The sequence below is a fragment of the Electrophorus electricus genome, chromosome 18, assembly GCF_013358815.1.
Source record: "Electrophorus electricus isolate fEleEle1 chromosome 18, fEleEle1.pri, whole genome shotgun sequence".
Taxonomy (NCBI): Eukaryota; Metazoa; Chordata; class Actinopteri; order Gymnotiformes; family Gymnotidae; genus Electrophorus; species Electrophorus electricus.
The window spans coordinates 679,184-695,976 of NC_049552.1; the positions used below are offsets into that span (position 1 = coordinate 679,184).

The window sequence follows — 16,793 nt, forward strand, 5'->3', positions numbered from 1 at the left end:
GCAATGTTCCATTTACAAGTAACCTCGACCACTGAGCTACTGCTATCAAACATTATCACATAGAACATTTATAACAAAAGAACAAAAAAAGATAATGTTTTCAGACCTTGACTAAAACAAATTCATTCATTTTTAAAAAACACAATACTACTGTTTTGACTCAGAAATAGTTCAGAAATCAACATGTGGTGAAACGACTCGTTTCATCGAAGCCTTCGTGCATATTAGTATGCGCTCCACCCGTCTCGCACATTGCTCGTTAAACCGATTTGGTTTAGGAGATCGCCTCATCAGTACCTCATTAAATAGATTTGGTTTAGTAGATAGCCTAATCAGTACCTCGTTGAGTAGATTTGGGTTTTTTGTCATTGAATGACAACATTGAGGAGAAATTCAGTCGTGGATAGGCTGTGAGAGTGACGCTAAATGCTCCAACCCAATTAACTCAAACTTTGACCGAACTGATAGGTTATTTGATAAGTGGCGCAGTAGCTAGGGCAGGGCTCAAAGACTTTTCCCCCGTGAAGGGGAGGGGCTTATTATTTATAGCATGAGCTCCCAGGCGGTCTGATTGTCTGGTGGTGGTGGAGTTGCGGTCAGGATGCAGCTCTCCGTGGTGTTTGCCACTGTGCTTCTGCTCCTCCACAGGGCTGTTGCCTTTTTCTCTAATGACACGTATGAGTGTTTATTCTTTCTCTCATATCTGTGTTTGTTACATTTGTGGTAGTATTTGTTGGTTTAAAGTAAGCTGTAGGTCTCTAAATTTGTCTGTATTATTTATAGGATTGCCTATTTGTTTACTTTGGGCCAACATGATGGATTAAAATGCATGCCACAAAAACAAAACAAAAAACCCCCCCAATTCTCAGTTTTGCTGTATTTTTCACTTGTGCCAGGTTTCATGAGTAATTGGATGATGACAATAATACAGATATTATGCAAGTTGCTATACAAAAATTGGAGGCCTATTTAATGGTTTCCATGGCTGGGCAGTGTGGATTTAGGTCTTTCTAATCAACCGTATGTCAACTGGTTTTATCTCTGTTCCCCTTCAGGATTTACCTGTTGACTGCCAATTCCCAGCCTGTAGGGGGCAGTACTGAGACACTGTGTGTCCATGTCCACACCGCCCAAAAAAGCTTATTGTTACATGTGACTCTGGAACACGGGCAAACCAGCAAGACTCTTCTGAGCCAGACTGTTGTAAGCCAAGACCACTACCAGTGTGTTTCCTTTAAGGTCCGTACCCTCACTGTCTACAACATATTAAAGCCACAAAGAAACTGGTTTTTAATCAAGCAGAGCCCCATGTGAAAATGGAGCCTTTACTAGAAAGGTCTTTTGACTTGGCTTGTGTCCCAATTTTATCCCAGTTTACATCTCTCATTCCTTTTGTAGTTTTGGTCTGTTTTTTGAACATGTTCTCTGTGTAAGTTGCTTGTACAAGCACACATGTGGGTGATTGAGGAATATCAGAGACCCTCTGTATCTGCACATCAGATTAGAAGAGGTTTTCTGGGTTCACTTTGCTAGTTTCTTTCTTCATTAAACAGGTTCCTGCTGTAAGCATAGATACAGAAGCATCCATTGTCTTTGAGGTAAAAGGGAAAACTACATTCCTAAATGGGACAACAAAGATCCTCATAAAACCTCCTGCTCAGCTGACCATCATTGCAACAGACAAACCCTTGTACAAACCAGGACAGACAGGTATTGTTGGTGGTTTTGGACTGGGGTTTCCTAAAGGAGGTGCAGGGGGAACTCGACAGCCATGGATCTAAACCGGTCTCTTTCTGAGTGTTTGGAGGGTCAGCAGTATTGATGCTGTCTTTCTCTCTACAGTGAAAATCCGGATAGTGTCTCTGGATTCCAACTTCCTCACCTACAATGGGATGGTAAGGGAGTGAAATGTGCAGTTTTTCAAGTTGTTCCATAAAATAAAAGGACTGTTGCAGCAGTGTATGCCACTGATGTGAAGTGTCTGTCTCTCTCTCAGTTCTCAACAGTGGAGCTGCAGGTATGAAGTGTGCAATATGCATCATCACTCTGTATGTATTTACTGATTCTGGAACTGTGTCCTGGTTGCTATGGAAATTCTTTGCTCATAGTATATTTGAGGATCATTGCATGCTGCTGCTGTCTGTAGGACCCCAACTCCAACCGTATTGGTCAGTGGCTGAACATGTCCACATCCAGCGGCTTCCTGGATCTGTCGTATCCCGTAAGCCCCGAGGCTGCAGAGGGATTCTATGTCATCACTGCCTGGAATGAGGGGAATGAACCAATCACGCAAGACTTTGAAATCAAGAAATATGGTCAGGCGCAGCACGGTTTTCAGTTGGGATTTAATGATCAGTGTTTGGGACAGTATGTTTAACTTGTCTTGAGGGGCTCATCTTAAGAATTCTTTAATGAAGTAAGGCAAAGGTTTGATGTGGGTTTAATATTTTGAAACCCCTCCCCCATAGTGCTGCCAAAGTTTGAAGTAACCATAGAGCTTCCTCCGGTCATAACCGTTCTGGACACTAAGGTCACGCTCAAAGTGTGTGCAAAGTAAGAGCCATTTAAACCTTGAGACTGAACCACCTGGCGCAACATTATGTATTCCTTACTCCACAACCTCCACCCTGGCTGTAGGTATACTTATGGGAAACCAGTGATGGGGTCTGCGACTGCCGTGGTCTGCCGCAGAAGTTACGGATACTGGTGGTTTGCGCCAGGCCCTGCACAGCTCCCAGACATCTGTAGAACTTTTACCATGAAGGTTGGTCCACTTGGTCACCTGTTCCTGCAGATGGTATTGAGAAGCTTCTAAGAAACGTCTAGTCATTTAACCTTCATTGTTTTTAAAGAGACTTTTGCCACCAAAAAGTAGCAAATCGTACAAAAGAAAGGAAAGCTCCCTTCATAAGTATTGAGACTTCCTCAGATTGCTTTGTAGTCCTCAAGTGAAGCAGTTTATGCCCCATGGAGGTGGCCATGTGTTAAAATGGGTTTAGTACAGAAGCTGAGACTTCTAGGTATAATGTGAAGAATCATTGGCGAAATTTCATATGAGGGAAAAGGTACCTGAACGATCTGTTTGGGTATTTTCTTGGGCAGTAATTGTTCTACAGTGTTTCTGAACTCTGTCTGGTCCATATTTACTCTAGACTGACAGGACAGGCTGCGGGTCCTACATCGTTGACCTGAGTGACTTTGCACTGAATGATACACGATATGAAGACATTATTAATGTTGATGCTGAACTGGAGGAATATGGGACAGGTGAGGTTTTCCCACTCTCTGACCCCTTAATGGCTTTAAAAATAAGTGACTGAATATTTGAAAAGGTTTTCTTTACTTGCAAAATGGTCCAAGTGAATGCAGACATTTGTTTGAAAGAGGTGTGTGTTTCAACCACAGGAGTGGTCCTGTCGGGGTCTGGAAGCTCTACTGTTACAAGTGACATCGTCACTCTCACCTTTGTGGACGCTCCGGACACGTTCAGGCTTGGGTTGACCTACAAAGGAAAGGTAATTACTGGTCCTTTTTTTTAATGGTTTGCAATACCTGGCGTGAACTGTGTGCTGTTTAGGGGTCAACATGTAGCACAAGTTTCAGACAGTTGGTTTGGTGGGGGGTGTTTTTTAAATCCGTCTTAGATTAAAGCCACTGGTCCAGACTCCGCTCCTATGAAGAATGAATCGGTGTATCTGGTTGTGAATTATGCTGGGAACAAAAACGCAAGCTGGAAGTTGGTTACCGATGGCAACGGTGTCGCCCCCTTCTCCTTAGACACGCGTTCATGGGGTTCACAATCCGTCTCTCTTGAGGTCTGTGAAGTCCGCCTTTTGTTGGAAAGGGTTCTTGTAAGTGTTACAAGCATAATCAATGTCTTGCCTTGTCTGACCCTTCTAAATGTGTCCCTTTTCTTTCTCCTCATAATAGGCCCAATATCTTGAGGAAAAGAAACCACTTGGAAATATGGCCAACATGAGAACACCAAACTACCTCTTTGCTTACCTGTTGGTTCAGCCCTTCTACTCCCAAAGCAGAAGTTTCCTGGCACTGCAGCGCCCGCTGGAGGTGTTCAGGTGTAATGGACATGCTACAGCACTGGTTCAGTACATCATACAGGGCAATGCACTGGAACCAACCCAACTCTCCCTAGATTTCTTCTACATGGTACGATCTACTGTCAGGTCACCATTTGCAAACTTGCAGCATATTGGTCTCCAGAAATCTGATTTTAACTTGGACTCCCGCCCCCCAATTTCTTGTCCTGTTGGACATGCTGTTTTGGAAGGCGTTTGTGAACACAATCTCCGTTGGGTGTGCAGGTGATGTCCCGGGGCAGGATGGTGCAGACAGGAAGCATCTCTGTGGCTGTACAACCAGAGAGAGGTCCATGCACACTTGCACTGTAGCCACAACACGGCCTCATCCTGTTGAAATGGATGTAGAGCTCAATTGTAACTGTTGGATGTGCACACCTGATTCTTCCGTTTTGATTTGAAAGATGACGAAACAAAAGGGCTCAAGTTGGGCCTGGGAAACTCTGGAGGGCTCTGAAGCTCCAGGACTGATGCCCTTTCTGCTCTAGGTGCTGTGTTCTAACTGTCCTGTGTGTGTGTGTGTGTGTAACAGAGAACCGAGGAGGAGTGGTGGTGCCCCTCCAGGATGTGCGTGCTCTGTCTCCGCTCGTCCAGGTAGTGGTGTACGCCATGCTCCCGAGAGGGGAGGTGGTAGCCGACAGCATGGACTTCCCCGTTGAGCTGTGTCTGGCTAACGAGGTCAGAATGTCACAATGTTCTAGTGGTCTTGTGAAGTAAAATGTTGCCGTGGCTGGTCTCCACTTCATAAGAAGCTGTATCCATTTACAGTGTAGCTTGAGGTTCTCACTAGTCTCTCATGGTCTCCCAGGTGTCTCTGAATTTCTCTTCTCCTGTGGAGCTGCCCGGGAGTTCTGTGGAGTTGATGCTGAAGGCTCGCCCAGGCTCGCTGTGCTCCGTGAGGGCCATCGATCGGAGCCTGTTGCTGCTCAGCCCGGACAAGGAGCTCAGCGTTGAATCTGTACGTTCATACCGAAGCCCTAAAGCTCCAGGGTGCTCAGGTCTGTTCCAGCTGAGCCACCCACCTGCAGAGCTCTGATCCAACACTTGTGCAGATGTTCTCCAGAACCCGCATTAACCTGATCAGGGTTGAACTCCAATTCAGCAGCAGCCCACCAATACTTGGATCAAATGCTTTCTCTTGCTCGGCTCATATTTTGCACAGTTGTGCAGCTGTTAAACGCTCATCGAGTCCTATGGCTGACTCTCGCATCTCATGTCATCCTAGGTCTTTAAGCTGCTCCCTGTCTACAAGTTGTCTGGATACCCAGATGGCACTGAAGACTTCTACCCTTGCTCTGAGATGCCACCTCGCCTGCCAAAGCCTCTATTAAATGCAAGACTCGCCTTCCCTGGTCCATACAATGGGAACGTTGATGTGTACCATGTCTTCAAAGTAAGAAATAGTTTTGGCACCCAGGGTTTGTAGTTGATATATGCTGTTGTTTGAAACACTGTTCCCTTTTCTCAGGATGCTGGAATCAAGACCATTACCAATGTTGACCTAAGAAAGCCCTTTGACTGCAGGACTTTGTGGAAATTTGGCTGTAAGTGGCATGAAGTCCTTTTGAGTGAAGAAATGCATATTGTATCCGATATTGAAGAAATATTCTCTCAACAGTTGAAAACGTAGCCTTTGCCAAAGAACTTCCTGTAGGCTCTGGTGAGACTCCCTCAGACCAAAACCCACCAGCCGCCACGGTCCGCAGATACTTCCCAGAGACTTGGATCTGGGACCTTGTTTATGTGGGGTGGGTACACCTGGGCTGTGGCTCAAACCTGTTGCCACCAAATGCAGTGGCCTCGTCTGACCAGTTTTCCTTCTCCTCACCAGGACGTCTGGGTTTACTAGGGTCAACGAGACCGTCCCAGACACCATCACCACGTGGGAGGGAGGCGCATTTTGTACATCTCCGGTCGGGTTTGGCGTGGCCCCAAAAGTCGACCTCACGGCCTTCCAGCCTTTCTTCGTGAGCCTGACCCTGCCCTACTCCATCGTCCGTGGAGAGGTGTTCACGCTCAAGGCCACAGTCTTCAACTACCTCCCCTCCTGCATCATGGTAAGTGGTCCCAGTGTCTCCATCCCCCTATGGGACAGAGGAGCTGATTATCCCCACGGTAATTCCTACTTGACTGTTCACTGAGCAGTGAGTCCCCACTTATGGCTCGTGTGTGGAGGTTTTGTGCTGGAAGTACCTGTGAGCCACATGGAATGCAGGGGCAGTTGTACAGTGCTGGGCTCTGACGCACTGCATGTGTGTTTAAAGGTACAAGTGATGCTGGCATCCTCAAATCAGTTCTCAGTCCAACCCTGCAAGAGCTGCATTTACACACACTGCCTCTGTGCTGACGACGGCTGGACCTTCACGTGGGTCGTCACGCCCTCCGTGTTGGGTAAGTCTGACGTCAGCTGAAATTGGAAGACTGGACATGTATTTTTATCCACATATTTAAGAAGCGGATTGGAATGTGGAATTGCTGAGGTTGGCGGCAACAGCTGTCTAGCAGTAATGCTCTTCATTTGTGTTCCACTATTGCAGCCTTCTCAGAAGGCACATTCCAACTTGCAAAAATGTGTTGAGTAGCGTTACTGCTCTTTCTGGATGTACAATTATGCATTTCATTAAGTAGCTTGACGTTTCCAATGCCCAATTTGGGGGGGTGTATTGTAGGTGAGGTGGTCTTCACAGTGACTGCAGAAGCAGTACAGACATCTGCACTGTGTGGGAATCGGGTGACCGGTGTGCCGGAGAAAGGACGTATGGACACGGTGGTTCAGACCCTGCTGGTGGAGGTGAGTTCCATTGGGGTCTCCTCCACCCTGAAGAGCCCCAGTAACCACAACTCCCCTTACTGGAGTCTGCCAGTAGCTGTACGCTTCTGAGCATTTGAACACTGCTGGAACGATATGAATACCAAACTTGGTTGGGTGGCTATTCTCCTCAGTCGGATGGGTGTGTGTGTGTGTATATATCTTGCACACCAAACCCCCCTTTTTTTTTGTGTGGTTCCAGGTAGTCTGTACTGTGATGGGTGGGGTTGTTCACTGTTAACTTGACAGAAGGATACTGAGCAGACTAAAGGGTTTTGTTCTGGTGGTTCTGACTGCATACTACTTCTTCCTCTGACAGGCAGAGGGCACCAAACAATCCAACGCTTACAATGAGCTCCTCTGTCCTGCAGGTCTGTAGTCCAACAATGTTCTCACTTGGGTTGGTGAGTGAGATGATGTCTCTCTGATGGCCCTTTTCCCATCCTCTAGGTGTTGTGGAGAGAAATGTTACACTGAAGTTGCCTAAAGTGATTGTGCAGGGTTCCCCCACTGCCTTTGTCTCTGTGCTGGGTGAGGACACTTGCAGCTACACACCCATTCATTTGGAATTGAACAAGGTCTTGCGTATGGACACGCACAATTCTGGTGACTCTCTCTGCAGGAGATCTGATGGGCCATGCGCTGCAGAACCTGGACAACCTGCTGGCCATGCCGTACGGCTGCGGTGAACAGAACATGCTGCTCTTTGCCCCCGACATCTTCATCCTGGGGTACTTGGAGAGCAGCGGCCAGCTGACGCCCGCCATCAGGAGCAAAGCCACCTCCTTCCTGCTGAGTGGTGAGGGCACACACCAGTGGCTCCCAGACTGTGTGCAGGATACCTGGGGGGGTGGTTTGATTTTCTGCAGTTTATTCTGGACCTTTTGGCAGCATGAGCCGAGCAGCCTGTTTCTCCCCATGACTGATGCAGGCTACCAGAGAGAGCTGACCTACAAGCATGAGGATGGATCGTACAGTGCCTTTGGGACCTCCGACAACTCGGGCAACACCTGGTCAGTCTCGCACAAACCAGATGGTTCCTGTACAGCTCTCAAATGACACCAGACCCCTGGCCGTGTTATGGATGGCTCTTATTGAAATGAATGAATATAAAAATCAGAAGCTCCCTGGTGTCTGTGTACTCAGGCTCACTGCGTTCGTGATGAAGTCTTTCGAAAGCGCAAAGCAATACATCTTTATCGATCAGACGGTCATCGATCAGGCCAAGACTTGGCTGGGCAACAAGCAGCAGCTAAACGGCTGTTTTGCCTCAGTGGGCAACCTCATCCATGTGGACATGCAGGTCAGGACTCTGCAGTGCAGCAGATGTGTGGTGCAGCACTCCTGTGAGCCGGCTGGCTGACTTTGCGCTCTTACCCAGGGTGGAGTGAACGATGAGGTGACCCTCTCGGCGTACGTCACAGCTGCTCTACTGGAGTTGGGCACCCAGAGGACAGTGAGTGCTCCCCTTCCTCAAACGGTTCCCTCTAGTAGTCTGTGTGAACATGCCTTACTGTGTTTGCCATGGTAGGACCCCATGGTTTCCAAGGGTTTGGACTGCCTGAGGAACATCTCTGCACAGGTGAACTCCACCTATGCCATCGCCCTCCTCTCCTACACCTTCACACTAGCTGGAGACCAGGTGATGAGAGGAACCCTGCTCTCCCGCCTGAACCAGCGAGCCGTAGTGACAGGTCAGACTTGCCCAATTTGACCTTCACTGGATGTTGGTATCTGGCTGAGAACTGGCGTGTTTTGGAGGCTGCATGTGTCCATAAATACAGAGCAATTATGGTGATGGTTGGCTGGTATTTACCGGAGAATCTTGGCCGAGTGGGCTCGGTGCTTTTCTGTCTCCTTCAGTGGATGGGCGGCACTGGGGCAGTGGACGTGTTGGGACGGTGACGGACTCTCTGGACGTGGAGACGACCTCCTACGTGCTCTTGGCTGTGCTCTCTGGACCCCTGCTGCCCCAGTTTGAGCTGGGCTACAGTGCCAGCATCGTCCGCTGGCTGGGCCAGCAGCAGAACGCCTTTGGCGGTTTCGCGTCTACGCAGGTAGTGCCCCCCCTTCGCACCGCCAGCTCAAATATTGTCACTTTGTAGCCCGGCGTGAGTATGATCTTTGGCTCTGCTAATAGTTGGCTCGCTTGATTCAGTTTCTCGAGATGTTTACACCTCAACAGCCACCTTTTAATTCTTGCGGATGCTCTTATCCAGAGCGCCATAGCCACCGCTGCCCTGAGCACGTGTGTAAGGTACTTGACTTGTAATTGGCTAAATGTGCTTTCATTTCCTCATGGGATGCATCCTAGCCAGTACAGTAGGTTGGAGCAAGATACCAATGAACGCGAATACTGGGGTCAATGCTGATGCCTAGCAGTACAAAAGGGCTTGAACTCTAGTCCTTCTTGTTTGTTGGATGACATCAGTGTAAAACCATACCCTAGAAGAAATGCCTCCTGTTTTGAATCCCTTTTCTCTGCCCAGGACACTGTAGTGGCTCTTCAGGCTCTGGCAAAATACAGCACTGCCACCTACAGTACAACAGGCACCATTGCGGTGACTGTGACGTCACCCCTCGGCTCGAAGACCCAGTTCACGGTGAACCAGAGCAACAGACTGCTGTACCAGCAGATCCAGCTGCAGGAAGTGACTGGGGTGTACAACGTCAGGGCATCAGGCCAAGGCTGTGTGTTTGTGCAGGTCAGTCTGGTGCCCCTTGGTGTAGAGATGCTTGAAGAGCTTCTTGGGTGTAAAAATGACTCTGGGGTACTTGTATTTCTCCTCCAGTTCACCCAGCACTACAACATCCCGCCTCCCAATGACTTCTCCTCCTTCAGTATCGCGGTCAACACAAGCTCAAACTGCAGTGCCCCAAACCTGTCTGTGGGGGTCACTGTGACTGTCAGGTGAGCTCTACTAGAGCACAAGAGGAAAGGATGGCTTTGGATGTATAAAGTCTGTCCATGTAACCCTGTGACTTTGCTTTAATTCACCTTTCAGGTATAACGGTAACAGGACTGAGACGGACATGGTGGTCATCGAGGTCAAGCTGCTGTCTGGCTTCAGTCTGGTTGAGGGGTCACTGATGCCAGTAGCTGGCTCTACAGAGGTAACTTTGACCTCACTGAAAATACCCATCATGCATTAGCTGGTCTGCTCACAAAGAACCTGTGTCTACAGGTGAAAGGCACTGTAAAACGCGTGGATCCAACGGAGAGAAACGTAGTCATCTACCTGAACGGGGTAAGAACAGGCTTTCGCCAGATCAACTTGCTTGTAAGATGAACAGTGTGTGTCGGAGGCCACCGTTACCATGGTGTTTGTCCCATCATTTTGTATGGTGACTGCATCGGTCTCCCTTTTCCCCAGCTGAAGAAGGGAGAGACCAAGACCTACACTCTGGTTATCCAGCAGGACATAGCAGTGCAGAACCTGAAGCCAGCTGTGGTGAAGATCTACGACTACTACCAGCCCAGTAAGAACCAGTCCTGTTATCTTCCGAAACCGTCATGGAAGATGAGGGAGAGGGTTGGATAGAAATGACCAATATGCAATTAAGGACAAGGATCATATGAACTGAATTCGAATGTCCGCCTGTGTAGTATGAATAAGAACCGGTTTTCCTTTCTCTCCTGTAGGTGATGTGGCCGTTACACAATACACGTCTCCATGTAACGAACGGTAGACCACGTGCCCTGCTGCCTGCACTAATGTTGGCCATGTTGTACTGCATTGTACCAGGAGAATCTGTCCCTTTACCTGAAGTGTAAATCGGCTCTAATGCTACTGGGTGACTGTTGTGTAATTACTCGGTTGTATTGAAATAAATTCTCTTGTGCAGTGTACAAATGCCTTGGTGGGGGGTTTTTGTGGTCTTCACCAGTGTTCCCTCATCTGCCTGAGCGCTCTTGTTACTGGATCACTGCTCAGCATAACTTGCCATTCAGAGCAAGACTAGTCATAAATTGAACATTGGTGGGGAGGGTCACAGGGAATTCACTCTCTCATGAGGAGAGAATTGAGGGACAAAGTATACTAATGCTCAGAAATCTATGGATTTGTAAGAAGACGAGTCCAGATATTGTGACCAGGTACACTTGGGTGTGCATCAAGGACCTCCACTTCTGTCCTGTTCCATCTACTAATCTCCTTCTCAGTGGTTTAGTTGACACTAAAGCCATTTATCATACAGGTACAGCTACACAGGATATATGAATATACAATAAATTAAACCTGCTGCTACTCTACATGTTCACATGCATCACTACAATGACTGACTGACGCATTAGACTTCATGTGGGATTTCTAATGTAACTAAATATCAAAACAATGTTCACCATCATATCCAACTAACATTGTTGGATTCTGCATGGACCACCACAAACTCGGAACTGTACAGTACATCATAAAATACACAGTGCACTTCTACGTGTTTATCTCTCTTTAAAGTGAGGAGACGCGTCCACGCTGTGTCTGTTTAAAGGGAGTAAACATGTTCATTTGACATTGATAAGGTCAGTGTAATACATTTTCATGGAAAGGCAAAATACAATTTTATCTGAAAAGGATGTCAGGACATTTTGAGAATCAACCTCCATGTTAGAATTTTAATCCTAATTGAGTCTGAAAGATGCTTTTGTATTCCTCACAACTCCAGCCTACATCTAAACTTCAAGACTACATGTATAAAAGGAATAGCAATGGCTCCAAACAAAAATAAAGTGTGAAATGGATATTTGCTGGATTTGAATGTTTGACAAACAAACAGCCAAACTCAATTCCATCCATGTGAGAAGGAAACAAACAAACCAGAAATGAACATTAAGGCCTGTACAATTAATGCAGCCTCTGGGACTACAGCAATATTACTGATATGCTTACTATATCTCCAAGTATTTCTAGCTCTTGTTACTCGCTCGTAGGTTCCTTTAATTGGTTAGGTAACAGCTGTAAAGAGTTTGAACTGGTGATTCTTATCAGCTAACTTTAATGAGAGGCTTAAAAGGAATGCAGACAGGAAGGGAGCTTGTGTCTGTCTGCTTCTCTCAGGGAGAAGGGTTGGTGTATGAAGCTGGGTATTGGGGTGTCCCCTGTCTAGTGGCACAATGTGGTGGCGCAGAAGGTAGTCGTGTGGTGTTACCTTGTGCATGTTTAAGACTGCAGATTATTTTCGTGTTTAAATTTCCTTTTGTCTTGTAGGCTTTGGTTACTCCTCACTGTTGTATTTCTGCTGAGAGATGCAGAGGGGCTTGGTGGTAAGAAAGTGTTCAGATCAAGCTACAGCTAGTGATGCTTTGTGTCCATGTTCAGGAATTTAAGCAATCTCTCTGCTCTGTTCATCCCCTTGAAGTGTGGAACAAAAGATCTGCACCACACTGGTATGGTGTAGCGACATCAGCTTCTGTGGCTCAGCCCCAAGAAGTCGACTACCTACCTTATCTGACCAAGATGGAGGGCTCTCCTTCCAGTGTTGCATCCAAGCAAAGTAGCTCTGTGTTTCCTCGGCAAGGCCCGGAACCCGGTCAGACTCCGGGTGGATGGTCAAGGAGTGCTTCCAGAAGTCAAATGGATTCAAGTGCTCAGACTGCAAGTGGCTCTGCTGGGTATTACCAGTCTGTGTTCCAAGGTGGCCAGCAACTTCCTAGACTTGTAACCCAACCCCAACTGCAGGACTCTTCTGGTAGTGGTGAAACTCAGTTTCAGGGGCAGAGTGCTAATCGTGCCCTTGGCACCCCCCAGACTTCCAGTAGCCTTTTTCAACAAGGTGTCTGGCATCAGGGGTCTGCTGGCAGCTTGGACTCTGTATCCAGTGCTCAAGGTTTCCCGAGTCAGTATACTGGTTCAAGGACGCACGCTGTGTCTGTTCAATCTGCTCCCACCCATCAGGGAGACTACAGGGCCCCATCCTCAGGCCACCCAACATACCATCCTTCGAAGAAGCTCCAACCTCCTCATGTTCCCTTCCCTCAATCTCAAAGCTACACACAGCTGAAATCCAGACTCTTTTCTTTGGCTAGCCACAGCGCCAGCGGGAGTTCAGGTGTAACCACTACTGGCCGACAGCCGGTCAAGGATGCGCAACAACGTGGGGCCGTTCCTTCTCGGGTTTCGAGTAGATGGCAGACGTGGAGACGGCAGACTGGCAGTGATGTTCCACAAAAAAGCAGTTACTATGCGTTTCTGCCAGCCCAGAGTGCAAGTTCTGGCTTGGGCTCCACCAGCCAACAGGGAGCTGGTTATGCTACACAAAAAAGCAGCAGTTATTATGGACTTGGGCCTGTGCAGGGTGCAAGCATGTGGCAGTCCTCTAGCCAGCAGTCTGGCAGACATGCTCCACAAACGAGCACCTACTATGGACCTTTTGTATTCCATGGGTGCAGGCACATGGCAGCCATCTAGCCCTGACCAGCCTTCAGTACAGACTGCCCAGACCCAGCTGGAGGGTTCGAGTGTGAGTTCTTGTGTGACCTCAACTAGCGGACAGCCAGTCAAAGATGAAGCACACGGAAGCTCTCATGGGACTGTTCCTTCTCGGGTTGCAAGTAGATGGCAGACATCAAGCCAACAATTTGCATCCCAGACTGGCCAGTCCCAGATGCAAGGCTCCAGTGTGAGTTCGAATGTCTTTACTAGCCAACAGTCTGCCAGTGGTGCTGCACAACAAGGCAGCCCCCATGGGTCCCCCCCCATTGTCCGGTTGGGAGCACAGGGCAGACATTGAGCCAGCAGACTGCATTGCACACTGATCAGTCCCAGAAGGGGGTCCCAAATCCTCCCCAAACTGGATCCCACATTGTAACCTTCAACCAATACAACCCAGCAAGTCAGACCCCATCCAGCATGTATGGGTTGTCCAAAGGGCATCTTGGCACTTGCTCTAGTGGCTGGGGACAGAATGCTGTGATGCAGGCAGGTGTAAGCCAACCAGCATCTGCTGTGGATTTTAATGTGGACCAGCAATCCTCTGACGTGCACTTATCCTACACTGGTTCCCCATCAAGTGTGTCCAGTGGTTCAACCAGCTACAGCTTCACTCAGGACTTGCCTGGTCACTCCTACTACCATCACAGTAAACCCCAATTGCTTCCTACCCAGTTCAGTGGGATGGTCAAGCACTAGGGCTCAGGCTAATGCTGTTCAGCAAAAATGATGCTGAACCTGTTCTTGGTTCTTTTCAAAATAATCCTGCTTTCTTAAATAAAATGTGTTGCCAACACTGCTGTCTCTGCTTGGTTTCTGTTCAACAATGGTGTGTAAAATGTGAAGGGAACACTAGCCAAACAGACTCTGCAGTGCGTTTGGCCTTTGCTCTATGTATACATTTAGGTGGTGGTTGTGGCACTTGTTGAACTAGGACAACGCTGTAGTGGTTGGCAACACCTGTAGAAGGCTTTTGTTGTTCTTTGTGTGTTTGTTTCTCCTCTATACTGAGACTGGTTCATCACATGTTCACAATCTATTGTCTTGCAACTCTGGTCTACAGATCCCCTAGACTCGACGGTCTCACTTATTCCCAATGTTCAGCACAGACTGGTGGTAGCAGGGGGCTGGAATTGCTATCAGCTGTTCACCTTTGTGTTTTCAAATTCTCCTCCCAAGAGCCTTGTTCCCTATGGAGGGGGGGGGACGGACCTCACCTTTTGTCTGTTCTGTGGTCATTAAAACTCTCAAACCTGATCTGATATTTCTTCAGATTCATGTGTGTGTGTGTGTGTACTATCATTAATGTTGTGTTCTCTGCTAGTTTTGAGTACAAATCACTAAACTAAAATAGGCTTTCCTTACTGTTCAATAGAGGTAAGTGGACTGTAGAGCAAGGCAGGTCCTAAGGCGTGATTTGTCCTCCTTTGAAGTGTCCGTCAGACCACTGGAATGTTAGTGGTGATATTGAACAATGCAACACATCAGGCTCATTCACACACCAGCATTTTCACTGGTACATTAATATACGGACTCAGGCTTGTACATTACAGGCAGCTGGCTGTGCATTTGAGGTATGGAGAATGAAGAGTGACGTATGGTCTGGAACAGAAAAACATTCCAATAATCATTGCCTCTTTATGAATACTAGGCACTCGTCTACAGTAATACATTCAGTTCATTTCCTGTACAATATGAATATACCGTACTGAGGTGGTCCAACAGCGCTCTCTAGGGGGGAAGCACTAGTGCTCCTCTATTATTACATGCGAGGTTCTAGAACGAGCTGGACGTAGAGCTGAACACTTCTACGCCAACTAACACGTCATATATATCGCGCACATCCCAACTAGCACTTCACTCCACACTAGTATGGCTTTACAACATTGCTAGTGAGAAGTGACGTGATTAGTGCAGAATAATAACAGTGTAGAATTAGCAACTCAGTAGGCTCCCGTAACGGGTTTACAACAGTCAGTTCTCAGTAATAAGTGAACCAAACCTTGCCAATGTCTTAACATGTACTCTTCACTAGAATAAACAGTAAGGAATCAGCTTACGTCCCACACAGCACGTGGAGAACAAGGACGTCACTGGATACACGCGCTGCGACGTCTCTTCTGAACCTGTCGCCGCAGATCTCTGACGTAGTGTGTCGTCGCTCCATAATGACGTGTACCTTTAAGAGCAGTCTGTCCAACACTTGCAGTGGAAATGGAGCCTAAAAATACTTCAGAAATGATTTGCATATGGTCTGTTGGTCTACACTAACACTGCGGGTAAATTCCTTCCAAAGGTCTGCAGATACGTTTGGAAATATTGACATGTATGTAGATAGCTGCGTCAGACTTACTGCATCATATTTTGAATCTTGCTTATGAATGCTAGCAAGTCCTTGTGCACAGTGGTCTGAAATACTGGCAGAGAAAGCGGCTGTGGAGGGACGAAATGAGGCAACATTAGGACAACTTACCAAAAGCAGAAATGTTTTTAGAGCAAAGCACAGAGATGTATGGTTATTTATACATTTAACAGGTACCACTTTAGGCCTTTTAAAAAAGCAACACCACCAGTGCCAGGACAAACTACAGGTTTATTAATACAATTTAAGAACCATAAGATTAAATATAATGAGCAGAAAGTCTGGTTGTGAGTTTCAAGCACAAAGGGCTTCACAGACATTTAACGTGGACACCATCACATATGTGCATAAACCACTTCAGCAGTACAATTCGTGATAAACTACAATTTCCACACCTAGTTAAACCCTGCCATAAAATTCTACATCACAATTTCATAGAAACAGGAAACTCTCATGGCGGGAACAAAACGTGACTCCACAAAATACAAACATATTATCCCACATCACAACTAAAATTAAGGAGATCAACAAATATTAAAACATCATGTCACCTTACATCATATTCTATATTTACCAAAATTGTGCAATACACCCACCCACACCCACACTGCCTGGCCAAATAGGTAAGAGTCTCCCATTGGATAATTACTACATGGGTGAGTATGTTTCAGCTGGCAGCAAGCTATTTAACCCTAACTGATGCAGTGAGTAGCTTCTCATTTGTTAAACAACCATGTCAAAAGACACATCCTGTGGTCGTGGAAAAGATGCTAATCTGTTTCAGAAGGGTCAAATTCATGGCATGCATCAAGCAGAGAAAACCTCTAAGGAGATTGCTGAAACTAAGCAAATCGGGTTAAGAGCTGTCCAACGCATTGTTAAAAAGTGGAAGGACAGTGGGGAAACATCATCTTCGAGGAAGGAATGCGGTCGAAATAAAATCTCGAATGATCGTGATCGGCGATCACTTAAACGTGTGGTGAAATCAAATCGTAGCAAAACAACATGTTTAATAGTGAAAGTAAGAGCATTTCCACATGCACAATGCAAAGGGAACTCAAGGCATTGGGACTAAACAGCTGCGTAGCCTTAAGAAAACC

The 16,793-nt window shown here is 47.0% G+C and overlaps 2 protein-coding genes across 2 annotated transcripts; both read left to right on the top strand.

The window, feature by feature from the left end:
- The first annotated feature begins 593 nt into the window (after positions 1-593).
- LOC113569509 (alpha-2-macroglobulin-like protein 1) lies at positions 594-10,747 on the top strand. The gene is made up of 35 exons (XM_035536442.1): positions 594-675; positions 1,056-1,239; positions 1,554-1,710; positions 1,843-1,895; positions 1,997-2,017; positions 2,147-2,315; positions 2,469-2,553; positions 2,638-2,764; positions 3,153-3,267; positions 3,406-3,515; positions 3,645-3,815; positions 3,931-4,167; positions 4,323-4,386; positions 4,630-4,775; positions 4,906-5,055; positions 5,323-5,490; positions 5,566-5,641; positions 5,716-5,845; positions 5,929-6,154; positions 6,362-6,488; positions 6,767-6,888; positions 7,226-7,277; positions 7,357-7,437; positions 7,529-7,705; positions 7,838-7,919; positions 8,053-8,209; positions 8,288-8,362; positions 8,438-8,600; positions 8,770-8,963; positions 9,396-9,611; positions 9,699-9,817; positions 9,912-10,020; positions 10,092-10,154; positions 10,281-10,386; positions 10,550-10,747. The coding sequence occupies exons 1-35, from the start codon at positions 602-604 to the stop codon at positions 10,594-10,596; spliced, it is 4,353 nt and encodes a 1,450-aa protein (XP_035392335.1). The 5' UTR covers positions 594-601; the 3' UTR covers positions 10,597-10,747.
- Positions 10,748-11,950: 1,203 nt separating this feature from the next.
- On the top strand, positions 11,951-14,118 carry LOC118242944. The gene is made up of 3 exons (XM_035536191.1): positions 11,951-12,033; positions 12,111-12,166; positions 12,262-14,118. The coding sequence occupies exons 1-3, from the start codon at positions 12,017-12,019 to the stop codon at positions 13,308-13,310; spliced, it is 1,122 nt and encodes a 373-aa protein (XP_035392084.1). The 5' UTR covers positions 11,951-12,016; the 3' UTR covers positions 13,311-14,118.
- The last annotated feature ends 2,675 nt before the right edge of the window (positions 14,119-16,793 follow it).